General features: G+C 31.2%; 1 protein-coding gene and 2 long non-coding RNA genes across 12 annotated transcripts; all 3 read left to right on the top strand.

The window, feature by feature from the left end:
- Positions 1-1,713: 1,713 nt before the first annotated feature.
- Positions 1,714-6,826, top strand: LOC120073189. Of its 9 annotated transcripts, none has more exons than XR_005480690.1 (10): positions 1,714-2,028; positions 3,588-3,664; positions 3,870-4,083; positions 4,184-4,246; positions 4,347-4,465; positions 4,565-4,612; positions 4,838-4,878; positions 4,989-5,136; positions 5,969-6,332; positions 6,580-6,826. It is a non-coding gene; the product is annotated as an uncharacterized LOC120073189 (long non-coding RNA). The 9 variants fall into 9 exon arrangements; XR_005480692.1 differs by adding an exon at positions 4,697-4,740 and having other exon boundaries at positions 4,842-4,878; positions 5,969-6,826; XR_005480689.1 differs by adding an exon at positions 4,697-4,740 and having other exon boundaries at positions 5,969-6,826.
- Positions 6,827-8,678: 1,852 nt separating this feature from the next.
- Positions 8,679-10,745, top strand: LOC120072641. The gene is made up of 3 exons (XR_005480557.1): positions 8,679-9,397; positions 9,823-9,982; positions 10,234-10,745. It is a non-coding gene; the product is annotated as an uncharacterized LOC120072641 (long non-coding RNA).
- An 8,442-nt stretch (positions 10,746-19,187) lies between these two features.
- LOC120072614 (probable auxin efflux carrier component 1b) lies at positions 19,188-22,089 on the top strand. 2 transcript variants are annotated; one of them, XM_039025012.1, is made up of 6 exons: positions 19,191-20,579; positions 20,808-21,090; positions 21,189-21,274; positions 21,353-21,510; positions 21,596-21,672; positions 21,752-22,089. In XM_039025012.1, the coding sequence occupies exons 1-6, from the start codon at positions 19,445-19,447 to the stop codon at positions 21,816-21,818; spliced, it is 1,806 nt and encodes a 601-aa protein (XP_038880940.1). In that variant the 5' UTR covers positions 19,191-19,444; the 3' UTR covers positions 21,819-22,089. The 2 variants fall into 2 exon arrangements, with proteins under 2 accessions (XP_038880939.1, XP_038880940.1); XM_039025011.1 differs by having other exon boundaries at positions 19,188-20,579; positions 21,596-22,089.
- Positions 22,090-26,357: the final 4,268 nt, after the last annotated feature.

Raw genomic sequence — 26,357 nt, 5'->3', positions numbered from 1 at the left:
TTTGATATTAGGTTAAAGTGGGTGAGGGGGAGATTGCATAAAGTTCATTTATATTTGTTAATGTTCTTATGTTGGGTTTAAAGTTGGTATAGGGGTAAATGTATAATTATGTTTAAGTTTAAGTTGGATTTTAAGTTCTATATTGAGTTTGAGAATGAAATGTATAAATATGAGTTGGTTTATTTCAATTTGTTAATGTTCTTAAGTTGAGTTTGAAGTTTTATATTCATTTTGATATTGGTATATGCCATATGGTATATTTAGTACTAAAATTATTTAAACTTGTATTTTGTAGGTATCTCAAGATTTATGTTGAAGATGCATCTCTCGATGAGCTAAGTTAGGTTATAGAAGTCTATTCTATAGGTATTTTGCATTCTATATTTTGTGGATATTATGTAATGTTATTTTAGGGGTTAAGAATTTGTGGAGATTATGTAATGTTTAAGACAATCTTATTAGTAGTTGTTTATTTGACAACTTTACAAAATTCAAAAATGTTTTGTAGATATTATTTAATGTTGTAAACATTTAATTAATTTTATCAGTTTTTATTCTAATTATTTGAGATTTGTAACATTCAAATAGGTATGAAATTTGTTAAAAAAAAAAAAAGTTTAATATTTAGTAAATAAAGAAAAAAAGATGTTCCCGACGCCTAAATATATAATCCCAATGGTACAATTGTCGGGAAAAGTGTGATCTCATGATTTTTTTTTACTTTTTTTCGAAGCTAAAATGTGTCACCATCAGCAAAAGGTGCCTTCGCCCGACGCTAAAATAGGCAACCATCAGGAAAACCAATCTTTCCCGATGGTCAAATCGTTAACTAATCATTGGGATTACTAACCCTCTCCTAACGACAAAAAAAATCATTGGCAGAAGCTACTTCTCCCGATAGTGAAAATCTTTTTTCACCATAGAGAGAAATACATTTTGCCAACGGTTCGTTTTGGCGTCGAAGAAATCTTCCATTCTTATTTCATCGCGAAATCTTTTTTTTTTCGACAATTGTGTATTTTTTAGGTCGGGAAAGGTTCTCCCGACAAGGCTTTCCCCATGAATTTGTCGACAGACAAAATTTTGTTGGAAAAGATTTTCCCAACGATTTTTTTGACTTTCCTGATGCTTTCTACTGTTGGGAAAAGTTGAATTTCTTCAGTGTTCGAAAAGTTGAACAAGAGTTAAAAGATCATCTAGGAGAAGAAGAAAAACACGATAAGGTTTTAGTCTAGAGAAGATTGACTGAAGTGGGTGATAAAAACACTAAATGGTTTGATGTTAAAGCCTCTCGAGAAAAAGGAAGAACTAGGTTGAAAGGGTGTTTGACAACCATGAGGCTTGGAAGAAGAAAGAGAAGGGTATCCAATGACCTCTTCAAATCCTCAAACGCAAATCTAAAGCAATTGACATGATTTACAAAGCTAGATACACTACAAGAATTTTGGGCTTTAATGTCGGTTGAAAAAAGTGAAACCGGATGTATAATGTAGGTTTTGTTTTCTAAAAAAAAACGGATCTTTAATGTCGATTTAAAACCGACATTGTAGGTATACCTTTAATGTCAAATTTAAACTAACATTAAAGATCCGCCTTTAAAAAAATCCGCCTTTAAAAAAAACAAAACCAATTTTCTCTCTCTCTCTCTGTATCCTGTCTCTTATACACATCTAGATGTGTATAAGAGACAGTCCCTATTCACTCTCCCCCCTATTTTCTTTTTCCTTTCATTCTCAAACTTCCACTCACCCACAACCCACGCGAAACCCTTCCAACGCGACTCCTTTCATCCTCAGACTTTCACTCTTTCCATCATCGACTCTCTATCCCCATAGTCGACTCCTTCTAATGCGAAACCCCCAGGTTTCCATCGTCAACTCTCTATCTCCGGCATCCTCTCGTCCTCTCTATCTCCGTCGTCATGGACTATCTATCTCCGGCGAGCTTCTATCCCCAGGTCTTCTCTTTCAAGCCACCACCGATTTGTCAAGTTCGGCAACTTGCAAACCAGCAGCGTTCATCCATCTGGTTTGAGATTCTCAAAACTCTGTTCTACGCTTGTTATTTTACATTTATTTTCCCAACTTTTGAAATGGTGGTTTTGGTTTGATTCATTTTGAGATTCTCAAAACCTACTACGATTTAAGTATTTTACTGGCTTCATAGATTGTTCCCTCCCCTACCCTTTTATTTTCTCCGATTGATTAGCTCGTTCGTTATCCATTTTTTAGTATGCGATTGGAATTTCTCTGTCTGTGAAATCTGACCTTAAACTTGGAACTCGTTTGATGATCTTATTTTGTTTTCTTGCTTTCATTTTGCATAATCTGTTAGAGTATTGATATATTATCCAATTTTCTTAAAATTATTAAGCTTCTGGGTGGTGATTTGAACGAAGCAGTTATGCATTTTGGCGAGAGTATCAAGGAAATTATTAATGAGGAGTTCGGAGATGGAATATAAGTTGATTTGTTTGAATTGTTTTTTCTTTTCAACCTGAAATCCATATTAGTTGGTTCTTATTTGTATAAAACTTTAACATTTGCAGGTAATCCTAAAATCTCAAGTTTAATAACAATTTTGTTCTAATAAAGTTGTTTATGGATATATAATGTTTTGTATTCTATTGTCTAAAACCACATTTCAACAAAAAGGAATCACACTTTGATTTCTAGTTCTTAACGTCCTGCTAAAAAATAAAAATAGTAGTTATAACTACTCTTAAGAAACAAGCTTGCCTTGTAAGCCTCTCATCTTCTGTTTAGTCAATTTATCTCTCTAAAGAGATGCTATTTGTTTGTTTCTCCTGGATCTTTCTCTTAGCAGCACTTGGGCAAAAGAATTATAGATAACATATACATTTGTGATTATAATGTTTAACATCAATAGTTTTTTGTTTTTTGTAGGTTGGAGAAAATTCTATTAAAATATATATGATTATCGTGATACAATATATAATTTTAGTTTTAATTTCGTTTTACTCTTGTTAGTTCACCTTGATACAAGTATATAGCCCATACTTTCATAAAATTATGTCATTGAAATATGGTTCATTTGAGCTAGAAAATGTACCGTTTATAGACATTACATATTGCTTCAAATTAAGTTACTATTTCATCTATGATTATTCCGAAACTTAGCAAAACGTAAAAACATTAAACTACGCTCAGATTCTTAAAACTGTGTAAATGATCAAAGTAAATGATGTTTTTTTGGATCCCAAATCATGGCTCGATGTAATATTCAATATAATAAGTTCACTTGATCCTATGGAGGAATTTTAAGCAACTTAAACATCTCTGATATGCTGTCCCAAAGATGTCAATCCGTAAAGATGAGTCGGATTGGAATACCTCAAATCTCCTTCATTACCCACTACCTTTGTTAGTTAGGTGCTCAAAACCAGTTTGAGATGCTTATTAATAATTGTTTTAAAAATTATATATGATGATTGGTTTATGTGTTACTGAAAATGATAGATGAAGCGTCTTGTCGCCTCTTTCATATTTGTCGATCATGTAACTATTTCTGATCTTCTCCTTAATTTCCTTCTGCAAAGATTCCTACTAATTCTTCTGGTCTTATAGAGTATAGAAAGCATCCTTTCTCGTCACAACAATATGGTCCTTGAACTCCGAGATGTTGTAGCTGTGAAAGAATTAAGGTACTTTTCGAAATTATTTTTGTCTCATTGTGTTTACCCCCTCCCCTTCTACCGGTCACATGTACATATTAGGAAGAAACAATATCTTTGGAAAATGGCTCTCGTCATCTTGGTTGAACTCGATTTGAAACAGCTGTTTGATCATTGCTTTCCACGCATCAGTTGGTTGTAGTTGGACTTAGAACTAACTTTTTAATTGATGCAGCCAAGAGACACTAGTTATCTTTTACTTGATGATGGATGGAAGCTCTATTTAGAGTGTTTGGACTCGAAAATCATGGATACTCATGAATGTCAACCACTATACCTCGAAATTCAATAATTTTATGAGGGTCTGAATATGAAAGTGGAACAACAAGTTCCCAATGTTGTTGGTTGAGAGGCAATCGCTTAATGAGGCCATGGAAGGAGAAAAAAATGTAAGAGCGAATAGACCTTGTTTGTGTCAAGTAATGCATGTCATCGTCGTCCTTATCAAGAACTCATTTGACTTTTTTTCTTTTTGCTTGTGGTTAACAGGGCAATCATCACTTGCCGGAAACTAGAGGACTCTGCTTATCAGAAGAGCAGACTGTTGCTACCGTATGACATTTCCCCTCTCTTAGATATTTCTCTATTTCTAATTACACAAATTTAATTTGTTTAATGTGGTATGTTAGTATATTCTCAACAAAATCTGTAGATGTCAAAGAGACCAAGGATTGACGCAGGCTATCATATAATCGACATGTTTACAGAGCCTTATAGATTAATCCGTCGATGTGAAGTTACTGCTATTCTCGTTTTATATGGCCTCCCTAGGTATGGTTTCCTTGTCAAAGTATCCAAGTACATATTTTGATGTGTATTATGTTCTTCAAAAGGACCGTGAAGTAACTTCTTCTTTCAAGTTATTGACAGAGTTTATCCTGGCTCACGAGATGATACACGCATGGCTCAGGCTTAAAGGTCGTTTATTTGCTTCGTACACTTTATGTTTTCTTTTTTATTGATTTCGCAAATAGGTTTTTAATACACCATAACGTCAAACAGCTTATCCCAATTTGAAGCCTGAGGTTGAAGAAGGCATATGCCAAGTATTGCCATTGAATAAGCTCAAAATAGTGCTATTGAAGTCTTATGGTACGGATTTTTGTACATATAATAACCTAATTCACATGCTCTATTTGGTAGGAAGGTTAAGGATGCACTTATCGTGTGGAGGAACTTAAAGAGTTAGTTCATGAGCCTAATACCTTCATTTTGATTAAATTTGACCAAAAACCTCTCTTGTGATGTTCACCAAGTTATCTGTATTTATTCAAATCATGAAAATGCTATTCAGGTCTTTCTTGACAACGAGAGACCGGACCAATGTGGTACGGTGGCATTTTGGAAGCCTCTATTGCCATTGCAGAGCTTGCAAAATATGGGTGTCACAGTCCTATTATTAGTGGTGGTCATGGTCTACCATCACTGGATTCTGTTGCCAGGTATTGTATTACACTATAGCTGAAATTTGTTTGGTATGGCTTTGATTGTTAAATACAATTTGGGTTTTGGTTTTTTATTTGTTGTTTGATAGAGTGAAAATTTGATAGAGTTAAATGCAATTTGGGTTTTTTTCCCTTTTTTGTTTGATAGAGTGAAAATCTGTTGTTCTGTTTGTTGTTTTGTCTCTGCTCGTTTGATTTGCTCTTTGGGTGCTTGGTTCATTGAACTATTTTTCTTACATTGGTTGTAAATAGAAGAAACAAGAGTTCATCACTCTATTATTCTAATCTTGCTTCTAGCATACCTCACAACATTTTTTTTATTACAATTCTTTACTTACAACATTTTTTTTGTTATAATTCTTTACTAGTGTTTTTTTTCGAGACTACAGTTACAATCATCTCTTGGGAGTTCTCTTTCCATAAAATTTTTACATAGGATACTTTTTCCTTTTAATGGGAGGAATTAATGTAGCTCCATAGAAACCATAAATACAAAACATCACTCTTTTTTTTTTTAAACTATTTTTTAGGCTTCCATCTTTTTAGTAGTTCCCTTGGCCTCTTTTAGATTGATGCTTTATCATCCTCTTTACATTTTAAAGTATTATTAATATTGTGCGTAGTTTCCTATTAAATGAAAAGAAGATGTTGAGATCATAATTGATTTGTTTGCTGGTGATTCCATCTTGTGTTTGAATGCTGAGGAAAAATGAAATTATTTTGTACAAAGAAGGAAGAGAAAGGTTGAGAGCTCTCAATGCTTAGCAATAATATCGATTTTTTTTTTTTAAAGATCAAAAGACTTATAATGCAAATTTATGCATGCAAGGTAAGGGATGAGAAGTAGACAACAAGATTGTAACATGGTTTGGCAAGAGGTGACTACGTCCACGAGAAGAGCTGAGATTTCTTGAGAAGTACAAAGGGAAAAATATTACAGATAAATTCCTCTAACTCATTGATTTCTCTCTTTTTTAAAATTTCTCTTTTAGATCCTTTATATATAGGATGTTTACAATTTTGTTGAGAGATAAAAGTAAGATAAAATGTTGATTTCACTTTAAATAGTTATTGTTTTATCACTTTTCAATATACTTGAGAAAGAACGGGATGTCATAATCAAGCATGGAACACAATCATGAGAGAGTCGGTGTGTTGCTACACATGGGATGCATATATCGCAATTCAAGAAGGTATTTTGTTATGCTTACAATTGCTATTCTTCTGGGGTTGGGAAAGAAGTGAGTTACTAAAACACACTCAAGAAGGTACTTTGTTGTTTACTCAAGTCTCTTTGTGAAAAATATAATATTCTTATGCTTTGAGCGTTAAACTGCAACTAGATAAACTAGCTAAATCTATAAGGATCAATTCTGATCAAAATTTTCTCGATAGTAGATAGGTTACTAATTGATGTTACACTTTTTTTCACTTGAACAGGATATATAAGAGAAAGGAGCAATATTGTGGTGATTGAACCATATAGAAGATAGGTTACTTGTTTTCTTATCTTTTTTTTCTTCTCTCTTAACAAGGCGATTCTTTTTTTTTTCAAAATAGTCTCTTAGCCTTTGCGAGTGGATACGAAACTATTTTAGAGTAAGGTTCTTTTGGAAACTAGTCGAATTAGAATTTAGGAGCTAACTCATTTGAGCAATAATGAAATGACTTTGAGTGAAGCTTTTCATTTTGTTATGTTCAAGTTTGATGTGTAAGGCTAAATTTTGATTCTTAAGGATTTGGAAGGAAGATAGGAAGATTGCATTGGACATGTTTTAAGAAGGTTGATAAGTGGAGAAGGTGCATCTAACACAAAAGAGGTTTCATAACAACATTAATAACAAGTACAAAGCAATATTTATAAGACACTTATATTAAATGTCTATTTGTTCTAAAATTTTGGATTAGATTCAGTGTTAGATTGCTATGACTATCCTGCAGTTATGGTAGTCATAGCTTAGTTGTTTATGACTTTTATTAAGTGGCTTATGGTAGTGGAACTTCTTAGGCATCCTTTGTTGAATAGAAAAGGGTGGTTCTATTTTTTTTTTTCTATGTTTTTTCACTGAGATCGTTCTCCTGTTACTTGTTACCAGTTACCAGTTGATTAAATTTAACTTATAGGTCATATTGAATGGCACCCACTTAAATGCTATCTAGAAATATAAAATAACTATACTTATATTATAAGCTTATAACAATAACAATCAATTAAAAAAAAAGCAACAGTAACAATGAGAAAAACAAGAAAAGGATGGTAATGTTCTGAATGGCTTTAGCTTCTTATTTACATTAATAACCCTGATGGTATCACAAATTTAGTCATTAGTTATCGATATGTCCATGTTGAGGATGATGTCCTAAAGTCTCATGTCCTGTAGTTTGTAAACACATTTTGTTCGAACACTTGTGATGTATAATATATGATATTTTCTTCACTACTTGACTTTGCACATTGGATGTTTTATTTGCTTTACCACAAACCAATAAACTAAAATCCCTGGTTATCATTATGTAACTTAAGTATGTATGTGGTGACATACAAGTGGATCATGTCTTAAGTGATAACCAAAATAGTCTGTAATATATGGATATAGGAGTGAAACCTTATCGTAGTAATGCTATGGATGCGGCTCGCTTTGTAGAATAGTTACAACTGTTGTGACTTGCTACATATGGTTTGATCCTGATCGTTCGTGTGAGGACATGCGAGTGGAGGCGTCTTGTACAAAGTGTTAACGCCTCGTTATACAATGTCGTTCATGACAGAGACTTCACTTCAGTAGGATGATCGTAGGTAACATGACCTCAATCCTGAGTGAGTTGGGAACTCCTACCATTGAGGGCGGTCCTTTGATTTGCATGGGTGCGAGTGGCCAGGTCGCCGACTCAAACCTACTACTTTGAGGATTCGTTTGATTTGGAAGCTGGAAACTCAGCTACACAAGATGGAATTCACTCCTTCCCCGAAGCAGAGGTAAGTAGATAGATTGCTCCCTTAAGGGCTAATCCCAAGGCTTGAACGATGTGGCGTCACACACCTTCTCATGGCCCGAGAGGTGTCCACGCATAGTAGGATTATGTTGTATTGTTCATTAGAGGGATAAGTGGTATTTAAGGAGTTAGATGTAACTACAGGGGCAAAACGGTAATTTGGCCCAACTGTTCTTACAAGTATCTGTGAAGGGTTATCGTACTGTTTATTGGTTATATCCGATGGACACAGAAATATATCAGTGGTAAGGAGAGTTCAACTGTCGGTCTTTTGTAGAATGTCTGGCAGTTAATGGATGGTGGATCTCGTGGCTAAAGAGTTTAGTCAGTTATTCAAGTATCGTTGGAGCTTCGAGCCATAGGTCCATGAGGTCTCCTTGGTAGCTTAATGGATTCAAGTTGAGAATCAATTTTTGGGTCAGTTCGAAATGTTCAAATTGACAAGAGGGAGTTCGATTATATATGATATGATTAAACTGGTTAATTATACTTGATATAATTGACTTTATGTATGAGATACATTAATTTGGAGGAAAAAGGATATAAATATGATTTATATCTAGTGGAGGAAAAAACACTATAGTTGATATATGATATTAAACTATAGATTAATGAATATAATATGATTAAATTTATTATTTTTTTAATTGGACAATTATGAGATAATTGGTCGTCGTTTTCTCCATAACTGTGCGTTAGTGGAAAGTTCCATTCAGTTTTTGTAACTGAAGAATAAAATGAAAATTGTTTTCATTTTACAAATGAACAAGTTTAATTACTCACAAAAGGTGTTTGTTGCCTATCGCCTAGTAAATCAGAGACTATATGATAGCTCGAGTTTACTAGACGATTGCTTACATGCCCGCGCCATCTACTAAATGATCGCTTAGCGCCGAGCTTTTACTAAATGATCGTATAGACGATCGCTTACCTTTTCCTACACGATCATGTACTTCACTTAAACGATCGAGCATCTTGTATATACGATAGATGCTAGGTTTTTCCACTTGCTTGATCATTGTATACGATCTTTTTTCTTCTTCCTCTCTACCAAATCCGAACAGAGCCCATTCTTTGGATTCTCACATCGAGAATACTAAGAATTCCAAGTGGTGGTGTCATCCCTATCTTTGTCTGTTCGTGTGGAGTCCATTCGTGGTAGACGATCGGGTGTTGGTGAACGATAGCCTGACATTCCAACGAGTGCAAGAGCTTCTGTTCATGGAGAGAGCGAGATTTTCCGAGAAGAAAGAGTCTTCAACTGGTAAGTTTCCTTGTTCTCTTGTTTGTTATTTTCTTAAAGCATGTCGATAATTTTACAGTATGATGCATATCTGTTTGTTTGAATGTAAATGTGGTAATTCTGTCACAATACTTTTGGAAAGATCCGCTTCCGCTCAGAGTACTCTTGTATAAGAGTTTCTTCAGTTCAAGCATGCCTCTATCTTCATAACATTAAAAATGTGTTGAATATTCTATACCCTATTTACACATTCATTGTTGCAATATTTAATGGTTGGTATATTCCTTTGCTGAAGTTTTAGGTTAGCGCATACATGCAATTTATGCTGCATCAATCATCTGTTATCTTACTGAAATTTATGTAGATCTTTCAAGGTTGAAGACTTTTAATCTCGTGCATGATATTTCTTGTTAGTTGTTATAATATTCCACTTCTTATATGATCAGAAGCAATAGAAAGCTGGAGAAAGGAAAATTACAAACTCTTTCTAATAGAAAGGATCTATCCACTCTTCCATCTCTAGTCCTTAAGTTGATGCATCATGATTTGTCCCCTGATACCCCAGCCGCTGCCGTGAAACGAGGGACAACACCCCAACAAAAAACTGTAAGCACTATTCTCATTTGTCTTCAACTTTTGTCCTAGGTTGGGTAGGGTTCGAATCATATACTCAACTTAAACCAGAAGATATTTCATGTCTATTTTCTTGTCTGTGTCTAGGTAAATTTTTAGTGAACATCTGCTGCTAGACGTTTATATATCAAGGGACAGGGCATGCTTTCACTTAAGTCTTTTCATTTCATTTTGGTAGTGACTGTCTATAGCAGATCTTGCTTGAATCTATTACGTTTGCGCAGGTTTTTGCCCAACTGAAGGATCTTGCAGATGATATCAAAGCAGCAGAGTTGGTTTCACCTACTTTAATTGTCATTGGAAAAGTGGTCTCTCTCTCACCACATTGGTCTCTTTCTTCCAATGAAGCCCCCAGTTTCACCTACTTTAAGCAGTAATTTTCTTTCTCGGATGCTATACTAGAGCACGATGAAGCGGCATATTCTCATTACTATTTCTTGCAATTATTCAAATAAAATTTCCAAAGTTCAAGGTTTTTCTGAGTTCATGAGGACTTTCGTGCAATGAGATTACTTCATCGGCAACCAATTTTGTTGAAGTGTTGGTGACTGAAAAATTGTGCAGAAATTTCATTAGAATATCTAGTGTATTGATTAACACCTTTTTTTGTCCCCTTAATTTGGGTTACTTCCAGTTCTAGAAATAACAAAAAATTACAGACTGTGAAGGGCATATTCATTTATAGTGTTGATGTTTACTTGAAATATGAATTTATGGTTCCTGTAATTTGGGATTTGTTTTTCTCATATATAATGATCTGAATTTGTAGTGTTTGAGAATGTATTAATCGAATTTCTTAGTCCAAGTTTAATTTAATTTGGATAAAATTTCTTTATCCAAATTAAAATAAAGCAAAAATAGATTCGACAATGGAATTTTAAAAAAAACGGACAATAATTGAAAAAAAGGGACATGGATTCTGGGCTTTAATGTCGGTTGATAACCGACAATAAAGATAGTGTTATGAAAGGTCTTTAATGTCAGTTTTACACCAACATTGAAGATGGTGTACAATGTCGGTTTAAAACCGACATTAAAGACCTTTTATAACACTATCTTTAATGTCGGCTATCAACCGACATTAAAGCCCTTTAATGTTGGTTTTAAACCGACATTAAAGCCCAGAATTCTTGTAATGATATAGTAGGGAGTTGGTCAAACCATTTACATGGGAGGGGATTGAAGCGGTGCTGAAGAGTAAGAACCTGTCGAAAGCCCCTAGTCGTGATGGAACCCATGCTATTTTCTTTTACAAGTATTTGATAAAAGAGAACTTTCTTGCCATCAACATTGAGGATATATATATATATTCTCCTCAAAACCTCTCTAGGGAATCAACAGTCAAAAGACGAGATTATTTGGAGCAGAGACAACAAAGGCATCATCTCTGTCTAAAGTGCTTACCTTTATTCTTCCCAAGAGGAGCCTTCTTCAATGTTCTCTACAATATTAATAACTTACTTGCCTCCTTTTGCCCCATGCAGGGAAGAGGACCCGCTGGAGAAGATAATTATCTTGTGCAACCTTTGGAATTTCATAAATCAACTTTTATCCTCGGAGTCTGGTGGCGAAAAGATTGCTATTCATCACATGTTCAAGTTGATAGAATATTACCTTCTTGTTGACCCCATTGAGACCATTGTGTTATCTAATTTCGTTAGATTAGAGAGTTGCAAGAGTTGGGATTTATAGCCTCTGCCTTGAGTGGTTGTTGTAAGCTCAATCTACATGCCTTCTGGTGGGGCAAAAACAAGATAAACAATTTAGGGTGGGTTCTTCGTGACTCTCGTCGCTCTCCTATCTATGTTGGGTTCAAGTGTTTTGATAAGAGTTCGTCCATTAAAGCCCTAAAAGGGAAAATTATTAGAGTTTTCTTATTTCGCTTCTCCATCTAAGAAAATAGTTGAATCAATCTTTTGTTGGTGGAGTTTAATTCGGTGGATATCATATGTGTTTTTAGAGAGCAGTCTACGAGCATGTTTCAATAACATCTATTGTGCTTTCATATCGTTTGAAAGTTGTTTCTTTTGTATTTTGTAAGCATTCGAGTAATTTTGTCGTCCACCCTCTGCCGCATGCTATGGTTGTAGTTTTGATCCCTAGGTTCTTTCCCTGAAGGTGGAGAAGCCTATTGAAATTATTTTTATACAAGTTAGGTGCCCATTGTTCAAAATGAGGAGTTTAATTACAATTTGGTTGTAGTTTAATGATTTTCTTTTTTCAAAAAAATATAATAAATTAGTAGGAAGACAATAACCATCTATTTTTACTTTGTACCCTTAATGAAAACTAGGTTAAGATACTATTTTTATGTACTTTGTACTTTGTTCAATTTTTTCTTTGTAATTTTAAATATCCAAAACTTTTAGTTTATAGTTAATTTCTCTAAAAAAAATTATCTATTAGCCTTTTGACTATAAATTTTGGTAACATGTTTACAATTATTTTATTTCATGAAATTATTATTATTATTATTATTATTATTATTATTTTAATTAACTTTAAAGAATTAAATTTAAGATTCATTAAAAATATAAGAACTAACATTATACATTTGAAAAGTATAGTCAAACCAAAATTCATATTAAAGTTGGGAAATTATGGTTGATAGCCAGTCCTGAGGTTTAATAGGGAATAAAAATAACTAGCATGCTCTCTCCCATGTGTTTTGAATTTTGATCAACCTTAAAATGCTTTTAGTTGGATTTTCAGTTACACTATGACTAATTTTGTTCTTATTTTTTAACATAAATCTTGGTTTTCTTCTCAATTATCTCCCTACACTCTTTTAATTTAAAAAACAAATGTAATCTATTTTTCCAAATATCAAATTTGGATATAATCTTCAATTTTAAATCTTATCAAATTTCCCTCTTTTTTTTGCATTTTTATTTTTTAGTGCTTTTTATATATTTTTTTTAAAAAAAAAAAAAACAAAAACAATAATTAATATTTTTCTCAACCTTCGATAACAACCATGATTTCTCAATTTACGATAACTCGACCTTCTTCACCACAAACATCTCCGCCTTGATCAACAACTTCAATTGGGGATTTTATTATCGTCGCAAAGATGAGGGGTTGACTGAGGATATGTTTGGAAGTGGTTTTTCTCGTCAAGATCATTTTTCTTAAAATGATGATATTTGGCATGAGTTAAAATTGATTTTATAAGAATTCTTTGATAGGTGATTTTTATTAAGTAATTGATCGAGAATCAGAACCAAAATGACTATCTAATTCCATTTTTGTTAAAATATTGTTTATTAACTATTTGTGAGATCATTTTTTTTTATTTTAAATAATAGAACTAAAAATAACAGACATTGTCTGTCATTACCTGAATTTTCTTTCAATATATATTAGAAACATTTACCTTTATTCAAAATATCAACTATGCATATAAGAATTTAACAGTAAAATAAATAGAAAAAGATATATACCATAATTATTTAGATAAACAATAATTTCTCAAATAGAAAATACAATTATGATTAATCGAGTAACTCTAAATTCACCTTTAATTAGCATATATGTGTGTATTTTGTTATTCTAGAAATAAGATATGTTAATTGTCTTCTTTATTGAGTATAAACCACAATTAAAGTTCTGTGTTTTTTTTTCCTAAAATTAATTCAAGCTACAAAATCAAACTGAGAACTAAAAGGCTTCCTAAGCAATTGCCATTTTATCAGATTTTAATTTTAAAAGTGTCTATTAATTTTCCTAAATTTTTAATTCTTTATACAATAAATTTTTTTAATTTAAAATACTGTCTAATGAATCTTTAAACTCTTAAAGTTTGTATTGAATGAATAATTAGATTCTCAACTTAAGCCAAGGTTTAACGAACTTCTATTCTAAGACACTAAGAAAAAAAAATCTATAATGCAAGGTTAGATTTTGTATTACTTTTATTTCAAATTAGATTCTTTATTTTCATTGTCTTCAAATTCGATTTTCTACTTTGATTTTTTAAAATTAATTTTTGTATTTTCATTTCCTGCCAATTAGATTATGTACTTTTAATATATATTTGTATTTTTTATCGATTAGATTCTCTTTTTTTTTTTAATTAAATTCTACGTTTTTATCAGTTGTAAATTAATTAATTTATTTTTAATATTTATCATTGAAAAGGTGTTGATGGGATAGTTTTCTAGCTAAAGTTTTCTTAATTGTTGGAGACATTAAGGAGGTAAATTTAGTATTCATATGGTTGATGTTTTGAAGCTTATTTATGAAAAGTATATTTATATTCTTTTATATATAAATCATCTTACTATGACAATGTTAATTTGTGAAATAGCCCTGTTGAATCAAGTGTAATTTTTGAGTTTATTGTTATTATTAATTATTGCATGCAAGAAGCGCGCATAATTATAAATAAATAAGAGGGGAAGGTGCATTCTTTAAATTATGGATTAGACAACCCAATGTTCACAGATTGATACATGAGAGCGATTAGGCATGTTTTGAGAATACGTGTGTGAATAGAAGAACATTGAATATACTTTGTCATAAACTCAAAACTGTAGGTAAGTTAAATGGAAGCAAACATATAGAAAAAATAAATGGTAGCAATTTTTTTATACATCATTACACGTGATGTAAAAAAATAGTGGTGCATAGATATTTGTGTGATCAAGTGTAGTAGAGGCTTTAATAAAAAAAAATTCTTAATTTGATACTGGGGCTTCATGAATATCTCAAAAATCCGATCTTCTACCTACAAATTCATTGAATGGAAAGTGGAGATGGTTTGAGGTATGACTTGAAGTAATAAGCTTAATTAATGTTTGTCATTAGTGATACTTGTTTGAATGAGATAAAGCAATAATTTTTTTTTGTTTATTTTTTTTAGAATTATTTGGAAGCATTAGATGGAACACGTATTAAGACTAATGTCAATATCATTCACAAACCTAGATATAAAACAACAAAGAATGAAATGGGCACAATGTTGGTGTTTGTACCCAATATATGAAATTTATTTATGTCTTACTTGGATGGGAAGGATCGACTTCATATTATAGAGTATTAAGAGATGCTATATCGAGAAGGAACAAGTTAAAAGTCCAAAGGACAGTAACTACATGAATAGAGTTCAAATTTTCTCATAACGTGTGTATATGTTATTTCTTTTTCTAATTGATTCTATCAATTTGTAGGATTGTATTACTTATGTGATGTTGGTTATACAAATGGAGAGAGGTTTTTAACACCATATAGATGACAACATTATTTAAATGAATGGCAACAAGATCATACACCAATATCATTAGAGGAGTTTTTCAACATGGAACATTCTTCTACAAAGAATGTGATTTAGAGGGTCTTTAGCCTTCTTAAGGGAAGATGAGTTATTCTTAGATCAAAGCCATACTACCCTATCAAAGTTTAATGTAGAATAATAACAATTTGTTGTTTGCTCCATAACTTAATTAGATAGGATATGTTCATTGATCCAATAGAAGATGAGTTGGTTAAACAAATTGAGTTAAATCTGAATTAGATCCATCACTTGTGTGGAAACATTGAAGTAGTGGAATGCTTGGCAAGATAACATAGTACAAGAGATGTATGATGAATAGAAATATAGTACGAAATGAATTTCTTAACGTATAATGGATGTACTACTATTTAAATTTTTAGGCATGTATATTTTTTTCCATAATTCATTAATTTAGATTTCTTAATTAGTTAACTATAATTTTTATAACCAAGCGTATTAAAATGTTATTATTCTACTTTTTTGTGTTATATAAATTTGATCGTATGATTATGTTGTATTGTGCATCTTATAATCAATATATACTTATGTAATAGTGTTGATACTTTATTCAATTAATTGTTAATTTTGAATTCAAAACTTATAGATGTAGAAGGCAATGATAATATAGATAGAATTCAAACAAAAAACATGTTTGGACTAAAGAAAAGAATGGCAAATTGTTTGAATATCTAAGGGAGTTAGTAAATCTAAGCCAATGACGTTGCGAAAATGGAATATTTAGATCACGCTATCTACAAAAAGTTGAGAAAATGATGAAGTTAAAGTTGCTTGGATGTGAGATGAAGGCTCAACCTCATATAAAATCAAGAGTGAAATTTTTGGAGAAGCAATTTAATGCAATTACAGAAATGTTGAGACCAAATTGAAGTATTTTTTTGTTAGAATGAAAGAAAGAAAAGTTGTTCAAAAGATGTGTTTAGTGATTGGGTTAAGATATGCAAGTAAATATGATATTCTAATTATCATTACATTCAATAATATACTTTTTGTTATTAATACAATACTGCATAAATTTTGTTGCAGAGAATCACCCTAGTGCAAAAGGGATGTGTAACAAGTCATTTTTTCATACTTAGATGAAATGACAATAATATTTGACAAAGATCGAGCTAACGATCTAAGAGATGAAACAACAGAAAATATGGTTGAGAAAGTAGTTATGGAGATAAATCATGGGATGTGGGATAACTTTAGTGATTGTTATGTGCTACATCCACCTAAAGAAGTAAGTAGGCCCCAAACAGGAGTTTGATGAGTTTGATTCTAAGTTCATGGATGAACATGATTCAAGTCTTTCCAACCTAATCTAATACTTCTCATAAATTATCAAAGGAAAAATAAAGAATGAAGATAAATTAGTTGAAATTGTGACTACATCTTTGGATAACGTGGGTGTAATTAATGAGAAAACACTGAGAACATTGGTAAGATAATTAAGTATTTTGACATTCAAACTGTTGTTTCTAAAAGGAGAACTTATATATATATATATATTGAGCTAGTAGATGTTGATGAGCTAATAGATGCTCAAAAAATTCAAGTAGGTATAGTTTTAGAAAAGATCGTGTTCATACCCATTATACATTCTTACTAAAGAAAATGTATATTATAGTTATTGGTAGCGTAAAGTTAGTTGATAGAAAAACATGTAAAAGACATTTTATTTTGTGTGAAGAAGGAACTTCAATTCAATTTTTATGTTTTATTTGTAGAAAGAACTATAGAGATTTGTTTTTTTTGTTTTTTTTTTGTCTTAGTTATTATTTGAAGACTAGAAGATATCATTTCGATAATTTTTGCATCATTTTATTTTTGTCATCGTAATTCATTTTATTTTCTTTTTAAAAATATAATCAAATTCACATTCAAATTAATATTTATTTTATAACCAAATGCTAACGTAATAAACATTAATTTGTTCAGAGAAATAACATATAAAAAAGGTTTAAATTCATTAAAAAAATAAATATATTATATAAATTTGAATTATATTAAATTAACGAGTAAATCACATGAATACTCGTAAGGGCATTATTGGAAGATTATGTAAATGTAAAATATTTCCATGTGCAAAACTTGCAAAACAAACACAATGATCAAGTATTCCTACAAAATAAACATAACTATCTAAAGATGTTGGACGTTCGCAATTTTCGACATCTATATTCTGGACATTTAAAAATTTGAGCTATCATTAGTTACCGTGTAACTAATTATTTCCTTTACAGATTTGTTATCTTCTAAGTTAAAAATTTAAAAAAATAATATTACTTTTTAAAAGAATAGATTAGTTTTAAAAAATTTACTAGATTATTTTAAAACGTTTTAAAAAAGTAGGTAATATAGAACAAAGAACTCTATAAGTAAATCAAGTAGGATTTTTTGTAAGTTTCAGTTTCATAAACAGTAAAACAAATCTATTCTTTAAAACTTGCACTTTAAGGTACAAGTTTTAAAAGCCTGGTCTTCTAAATACGAGCATTGGTGATTCTCAAACCTCAGAACTCTACAAATAAGCCTGAATGCATTTTATTACCATACTTTTAATTACAAACCTACACCTCAACTGTCCCCTAAAATTGTTTCAAAAATTCAATAGTTTAATTAAAAAATTACTAATATTTTGAATGAAGAGAGAAAACACCCACATTTTTTAGGAAAAAAAAAAGACAAAAAATGAAAACAAACAAAAAATTAAGGGGTGTAATTGGATCCGACTCGGTTGTGGGATTTTTTTTTTAATTAATCCAAAAATTTGAGTTGGTCAATTTGACTACTCAACTGACTTAACACAAGGTCTTTAACCTAATCTAACCTCAAATTTTGGGTTGGATTATTGAATATTATTTTTTTATTAATTTAAAATACTTAAATTTATCTACAACACATGTGTAGTAACTAAAATCATGTGAAACTCAAATGTTAAATATTAATTATTTATGATAGGGGTGAAAAACCCGATGACCCGAAAAAATCGATCAACCTAACACATCCCGTGTAAGGTTGAGTTATCAACTCATTTGGGTTGGATTGGGTTCAAATAAATAAAAATTTTATGGGTTGGGTTGGTTCATAAGTTCACCTGATATAACCCAAACCAAACCTGAATTTATTATTAACTTTAAAATATATTCTTTTATTACTTATAATACAATTATTTATATATATATTGATTTTAATTTTATTTAATTCCAATATTTTTTGAATAATTTATTCTCCAACAACTCTTAAAATAGTTTATCTACGCTTTAGAAAGAAAATTTTCACTATATAAATTGAAATTAAGTTGTTAATCTTAATTCAATATATGAAAACAATTAAATTAGATTTTTACGTATTTACATTTTATTCTTTTTATAACAAAATTTTAAATAAATGATCCGATTAATCCGAACCAACCCAACCCAAATATTTCATGGTTGGATTGAGTTGGATTCATTTTTATTAAGGATTATTTTGATTGAAAAGATTTATAATTCGAACAATTGGGTTAGGGCTAAAAAAAATCTTTCAACCCAACTCAATCCATAAACATCCATAATTTATGATATGTATTGCAAATTTTTAAAAAATCATTATTAACATTCTAAAATGAATATATTTTCTTTTATTAAGATATATATAATTTGGGTTTGGTTTGGTGAACCGAAAAAAATTATTTAATCCTACACCCAATCCAAAAACAAAATTAACTCAATTTAACGATTACCATTTGGATTGGTTAGTGCAATTTGTTCGGGTTGATAGAAAAATTTATTTTCACCCCTACAAATAATACTAAGAGAGAGAGAGAAAGAGAGAGAAAAAGAAAGAGAAAAAAAGAGAGACAGCATAATGTCCTAAAGAATCTCATGAAGCTCCTGAACTCTCACTTTCCCAGTGGTCTCTCAGAATCACTTTATCATCCCTTTCTCTCTCTCTTTCTCCTTCAATTTTCTTTTCCATTCTGAATCAAATAAAGTTCTTCAGAACCCCCAAGAAAAAAAGAAAGCTTTTTCTTTACTTTCCCCCCACCATTACAATGCCACCATAAATACACCTCCCCACCTCCCCTTTTCCCCTTACTTCCTCTTCTTCCTCAATGGGTTAAACCCAAAATCAAAAAAAGAAAGAACAGAGTCCCCTTCAAAAAACCCAAAATGATCTCTGTTTCTGATCTCTACCATGTCCTCACCGCCGTCGTCCCGCTCTATGTCGCCATGATCCTTGCTTACGGCTCCGTCAAATGGTGGAAGATCTTCTCCCCTGACCAATGCTCCGGCATCAACCGTTTCGTCGCCCTCTTCGCCGTCCCCCTCCTTTCCTTCCATTTCATTTCCACCAACAACCCTTTCTCTATGAACTTACGCTTCATCGCCGCCGATACTCTTCAAAAGCTTATCGTCCTCGCCGCCCTCGCTGTATGGTCACATCTCTCCTCTAAAGGCTCTCTTGAATGGTCAATTACTCTGTTTTCCCTTTCCACTCTTCCCAATACTCTGGTAATGGGAATTCCTCTGTTGAAGGGAATGTACGGCGACTCTACCGGTACTTTAATGGTCCAAATCGTTGTTCTTCAGTGTATTATTTGGTACACTTTGATGCTGTTTTTGTTCGAGTACAGGGGAGCTAGATTGTTGATTGCAGAGCAGTTTCCTGATACTGCAGGGGAGATTGTTTCCTTCAGAGTTGATTCGGATATTCTGTCTTTAGATGGGAAAGAGCCTTTGCAGACGGAAGCGGAGATTGGGGAAGATGGGAAGTTGAGAGTGGTGGTGCGGAAGTCGACGAGTTCTCGATCGGAGGTTTTTTCGCGGCGGTCGCACGGTGGTGGAGGTGGGGTTTCGTTGACGCCACGGCCGTCGAATTTGACGAATGCAGAGATATATTCTCTGCAGTCGTCGAGGAATCCGACGCCGAGAGGGTCCAGTTTCAATCATTCGGATTTCTTTTTGGGGAATGCGAGTCCGAGGCATTCGAATTTTGGGAATTTCGGGAACTTTGATGAGGAAAATGGAGGGATGAAAGGAAGAGGAATTAGTGGTAATGTTAATGTTAATGGGGTTTTTCCGAGCTCTACTGGGTATCCGGCACCAGCGAGCGCCGGGCTTTTTTCGCCGGTGACCGGACCGGCGGCAGCGAAGAAGAGGGTCAATGGCGGAGATGGGGGAAAGGATTTGCATATGTTTGTTTGGAGTTCGAGTGCGTCGCCAGTTTCCGAGGGTGGTATTAACGTTTTCAGGAGTGGTGATTACGACGGCGGCGGCGGCGGCGGCGGCGGGATGAACCGTAAAGGTAAAAGGTTTGAAAGTTTCATTTTTTTTTCATTTTTTTTATTGTTTGGAAGATTTGGTTTTGTGGGTGTTTTGTTTTTTTGTTGGATATTTAGTACTTTTTTTTTCAAGTGGGTCACTAAAGAACATAAATTTCCTTGTTTTTTTCAAGTTTGTCCCATTTTGTCAAAAGGAGTTTACTTTATTGAGTTTAGGCTATTGATTTGTCTGTGCTGAAATTTTTTGTTAGATTTCGACGATTTTGGTCGGGATGAGTTCAGCTTTGGGAACAAATCCGCCGTGAACGGCGGCGGACACGACGGCGGGCCGGTACTATCCAAACTTGGGTCAAGCTCCACCACGGAACTCCACCCGAAAAATGGCGACGACACGGCGGAGTCTAAGCCGACCACGATGCCGCCAGCGAGTGTGATGACAAGGTTGATTTTAATCATGGTTTGGAGGAAGCTGATTAGAAATCCCAATACTTATTCTAGCTTGATTGGCCTAGCTTGGTCATTGATCTCATTTAGGTACCAATAAATTAAAACCCTAATTTTGGGATTTTGAATTCAAGTTTTGTGTTCAACTAAACATGGCTTTGTGTTTCTATTTTTTTGGTTTCTTGTAGGTGGAACATTGTAATGCCAGCCATTGTTGCTCGATCGATCGCTATTTTATCCGATGCTGGGCTCGGGATGGCGATGTTTAGTCTCGGTATTGACTTGTTTTTTCATTCGAAATTAATTTAGTTTGTTTATGTTGAATGATTACATATTTTGGGATTGTGTGTAGGGTTGTTCATGGCATTGCAACCTAAGATCATTGCATGTGGAAACACCATTGCTTCCTTCGCCATGGCGGTTAGGTTCATCACCGGGCCAGCCGTTATGGCAGCTGCCTCAATTGCTGTTGGGCTTAGAGGAGTTCTCTTGCACATTGCTATAGTTCAAGTATAAAACAAAACACGAAAATTTTAAACTCGATTGGAACGACTTTCGTTATTATCGTCATAATTATTGTTTGTTTCATGTTTAGGCCGCTCTGCCTCAAGGGATCGTCCCTTTTGTGTTTGCTAAGGAATACAATGTTCATCCCGACATTTTGAGCACCGGGTTTGATCTCTACGTCGACACTAATAGTCTCGATACACGATTCGTAGTCCTTAAATGGGTTTTTTTTTTTTTCTTGCAGGGTTATATTTGGGATGCTGATAGCTCTACCAATAACTTTGGTTTATTACATTTTGTTGGGGCTTTGAAGCTGCAAAAAACAATGAAGGTGTGCAACAAATGGGAGGGAGGGACAAAAGATTGGTCTTTTTCTCTCTCTAGAAACACAATTTTTATCTAACTAAAGAAGAAAAAGATTTGTTGATGGGAAAAAGAGGGGGAAAAAAAAGTGGTCAGAAATGGAAGACTGAATCTTTTCTTTTTTTTTTTATTGTAATTTTTTTGGCCTCATTTTGTGCTCAATTTCTTTTGTTCTTTTGATGGGGAAGTAAATGAAAGCTTTTTAAGATTGTCTCTCAACTACCCTTTTCTCCCCTCACAAAAAATAAATAATAAGTTGAAAATGGTACACTAATGAGTAATAATTGAAATTTAAAATCATTTAAATGCCTTTTAATAAAATAAATGAATACAATAAAAGATGAAATAGATTTGTGGTATATAATTATTTGGTAGGGTTGTATGAATTTGTAAAGGTAACTGTTGTAATTCTGTTTTTGGCTTTTTGAAAAATTAAGGTTGAATTTGGTAGTTATTTTGTTTTTTATATCATTCATATTTTTTACCATGATTTGCATTTTTTTTTAAATAAAATGGTTGAATTCTTTGTCAAATTTTAAAAATAAAAATAATTTTTTAAAAGTTAATTTTTTTAGTTTTGATTTTTTAAATCAAGAGTGGAAAAAAAAATAATAATGAAAGAAATTTAAAGGTGAAAGTAGTGATTATAGATTTAATTTTAAAAATTAAAAATGGTTACCAAATGGAGTTTAAGTGTGATTAAGAATTTGATGTTTTATTCTAAACCCTCGTTGCAAGGGATTATAATAATTTGTTTGAGAGTCGAGGAGGCTGTTTACTAATGATTTGGTTTTTGAGTTTTATTTTTAAAAATTAAGTTTAAAGACTTATATTCACTTTCAAAATTTTCTTTTGTCATCAATATTTTTTACAAACAATTTGAAAAATCAAGTTAAATTTTAAGAACTAAAAAAATAGTTTTTGTTTTTAAAAGTTGATTAAAAGTTCAACATTGTACTTAAAAAATGATGCAAATCAAATGAAGAATAAATATGTATAATTTTAAAAGTAGAAAATTAAAAAAAAAAAAAAAAAGGAATTGATTAAAAAGGGGACCTTATTGTTCCTATATTTACTTTTTAAAAAAATATATATATATATAACAATAAATTATTGAAAAATTAATTGAAATATTTTTAAAAATAGAAAAATGAAGAAAAATATTTAGACAAATAATAAAATTTAGTTATATCTATTACAATAGATGTGTTAGATGATATAAACTTATAGAAATCTATAATTGATAGATACTATTACAAGTCTGTCATTGATAAATATCAATAGAAGTCTATTCATGTTTTTCTATGTTTTTTCATTATTTTTATAAATAATTTGATACTTTTCTTATTGGTGAAAATTTCTCAAAATAATCTATGTGCTTATCATTTTTAAAAATAATTAAATTTAAAACTAGTGTTGTGAAATGATTGAATCAAATTTATGATTAGGTTTGGTTGTTCTTTTTTAATTAAAAAAAAATAGAAATTCATTGGGATTTCTCAATGATAAATAGTTTATTTTATTCAAATCTACTATTTCTCTAATCATTACTGATTTAAAAATGGAATGGAGCCTAGTTTCTTTAAAGTTTAATTAAAAATGAAGAGAAATAATTCACAACATAATTTGATAATAGTTCTCTCTCTTGTATATAACATGCTCATCAACAATTTTTTCTTTTTCAATCATATAAAATAGCTCAAATAATTAAATTATATATTTTTCAATTTTAACCCAAAGATCATAAGTCCAAATTAATTTCTTTTCTACATGTTGTACTAAAAAAACACAAAATCTCCGTCTCAAATAAATATACATCTTAGTTAGGGGTATTCAAATAACATAATAACTCAAATAATCCAGACTACCTAATCCAAATATAATAGACTGGGTTAAATTTTTTTCTATTTTTGTTTAGTTGGATTGGATTGTGGGTTGACTAAAAAGACATTTGGGTTGACCTGAACCCAACCCGAATTANTATTATTTATTTAAAGTTTAATTACTTTGTATTGATTAATGTGTGAATTCTTAATATTTTTTTCTTTTAAAATTATTATGATATTTATCTTCGTCTAAAGTTTGCAATAAATATCATAAATATTTGGTATTTAGCATTTTAATTTTACAAGATTTTAGTTATAGTAATTTATTGTATATAAATTTACATATTTGTAATTAAAAATAAAAAATAAATTATAATCCGACAGCTTAATCCAACATGAATTTTTAAGGGTTAGATTGGGGACTTTACTTAGTTTTTTGGGTTGTCAATCCAACCAATTCGAATTTGGATTGATCTAAAAAATATTTTCAACCCAATCTAATCCAACTTATGTACACTCGTAATCTTAACCATCAAATCAATTAGATGACTTAAACCCAAGTCAAAATCCAAATTAAAGTCTTATTGAAATTCAAGTAAAGAACCAAATTGCCCGATACCACACTAATCCCGAAACATCAATTTAATTTTTTGACAACGATTATACATGATCTCGCATATTTTGATATTAGTCTTCACAAAAATATGACGAACAATTCGAATCACTATAAAATTTTCGATTTTTTTTTCTTTAAAATCTTTTAATTATATATAAGGGGTTTTTTTTTTAATTTAAGAAAGAAAATAAATAATGAGATTATGAAATTTGATTGAAAAGGACCCCATTGGGGAGCACGCTTGTGTACGAAATTCATGATAAATAGAGAGGGAGCGGCTATATTATAATAATACTTCCTTCTTTTCTGCTTTGCATTTAATTCTGCCTCCTTTTTTATTTTTTTATTTTTTTATTTTTTTATTTTATAGGTATTTTTTCTTTTATATATTATTCCCATATTCCAATATCTCATCTCATTATGACCTCTTACCCTAAAAAACTAAATAATAATGCCCCATCATTTCTATCTGTCAAAAATACCACCCCCCATTCCCACTAACCACTTTTATTTTCTATTATTTTTCCACTACTTTTTTTTTAGTGAAATATATTCCCATCCTTTAAAATATGGATTAAATAATATTACTAAAACGTCATTTTGATAGATATATTTTTTATTTTTATAAAAAAAAAATAGATGAGTAAATAAATATTTATGTTTAAAAAAATTAATATTTATTTATTTACATTATATTTATATTAATGATATTTTGTTGCTTATTTTATAGTTTTTATAGACATTTTTACTATATAATAAAATTGTTGATTCATTTATGTGGATGTTGAATCCATAAAAATGTAAAAAAAATATTGATAGAATTATTGAGATAAAAACTTAATACCATGCATAGGACAACCTCGATTTACTTGACATGATATATATATTTTAATTCAATAATATTCAATGGAAGGTTTGATGTCAAAGTACATATATTGTGTTAGCCGAATTATGTTTATGTTGGTGGCATGTTAATTTTTACAATATTTGAGATAGAGATGAATATCATGAATTCAACTTCAATATAAGAAGTTGTTTGGGAGTTTGAATGTAATCAGGATTACTGAAAAATTAGATGAGTGTTGAAATGCGTTAAGAATCGAGGACAAAATGAAAATGAGATCATAAAATGTGAAAACGATGGAAAATAAAGTTGAGTTAAGAACTATTGGAATGGAATGAGTTTAATATTATCAATCAGATCCAAAATGCTTAATTCAAACATGATTTTTGGATTACATTACAATCTAAATTCATTCTATTACGAGCCCCCAAACAGCCCTTAAGAGGACGAACTTGTATTTTTATTTTAGTTTAATTTAAAGATATTGAGGAAGCATAAAGTTTTATAATAAAATTTTTTAGCTTATTTAAAAAGGTGAAATATTTTATCATTCAAATATATTTTTGGGTTGTTTTTAAATAAATTTGTTTGTTTAAATTTATAGATACGTTTAAATGCGAGTTACATGAACCTATGGTATATTACTTAGTCTATAAAACTTACATTTTTTTTAATTATGTGACATTATGAAATGGTTATCTAAAGTTCAAGTTTTTAATTCTAAGCATATTCCAAATAGATTACATAAGACCAAGCTTCTTAAATCGTATAAACTATTTTTATTCATGGTTTTTTGAGTAATATTGAGTTTGTTAAACTCAAAGAGTTTGATTATGTAAATTTTAGAAATTTAGATTTATGTAACTCGTGATTTGAACATGTATTGTAATCGATAGAATGGAAAGATTTAGATAAAAATTGATTCAACTTATCAAATCACTTATAGAAAAAGTTTTTCTCCCTAATGAAAAGAAGTTATTATAAAAGTTGAATTGGTATAACATCTAAACAATTATTGTTATTATAAGTTAGTGAGACAGGAAGAGCATTGTCAATGAAAGCAGACAAGAGTACTCTGGTTTTGTTAATAAAAATGTCTAAGTGCTTCTCTTTCTCTCTTCCTTTCTTCCTTTATTTCATGAGAGAAAACAAATAGATTAATGGTTATGAAAGTTGATGGGGTTTGTGATGATGATTGTGG

Source organism: Benincasa hispida, chromosome 3 (genome assembly GCF_009727055.1).
Source record: "Benincasa hispida cultivar B227 chromosome 3, ASM972705v1, whole genome shotgun sequence".
Classification (NCBI taxonomy): domain Eukaryota; kingdom Viridiplantae; phylum Streptophyta; class Magnoliopsida; order Cucurbitales; family Cucurbitaceae; genus Benincasa; species Benincasa hispida.
Note: the sequence above shows the minus strand (reverse complement) of the source record. Positions and strands in the feature narration are given on the sequence as shown.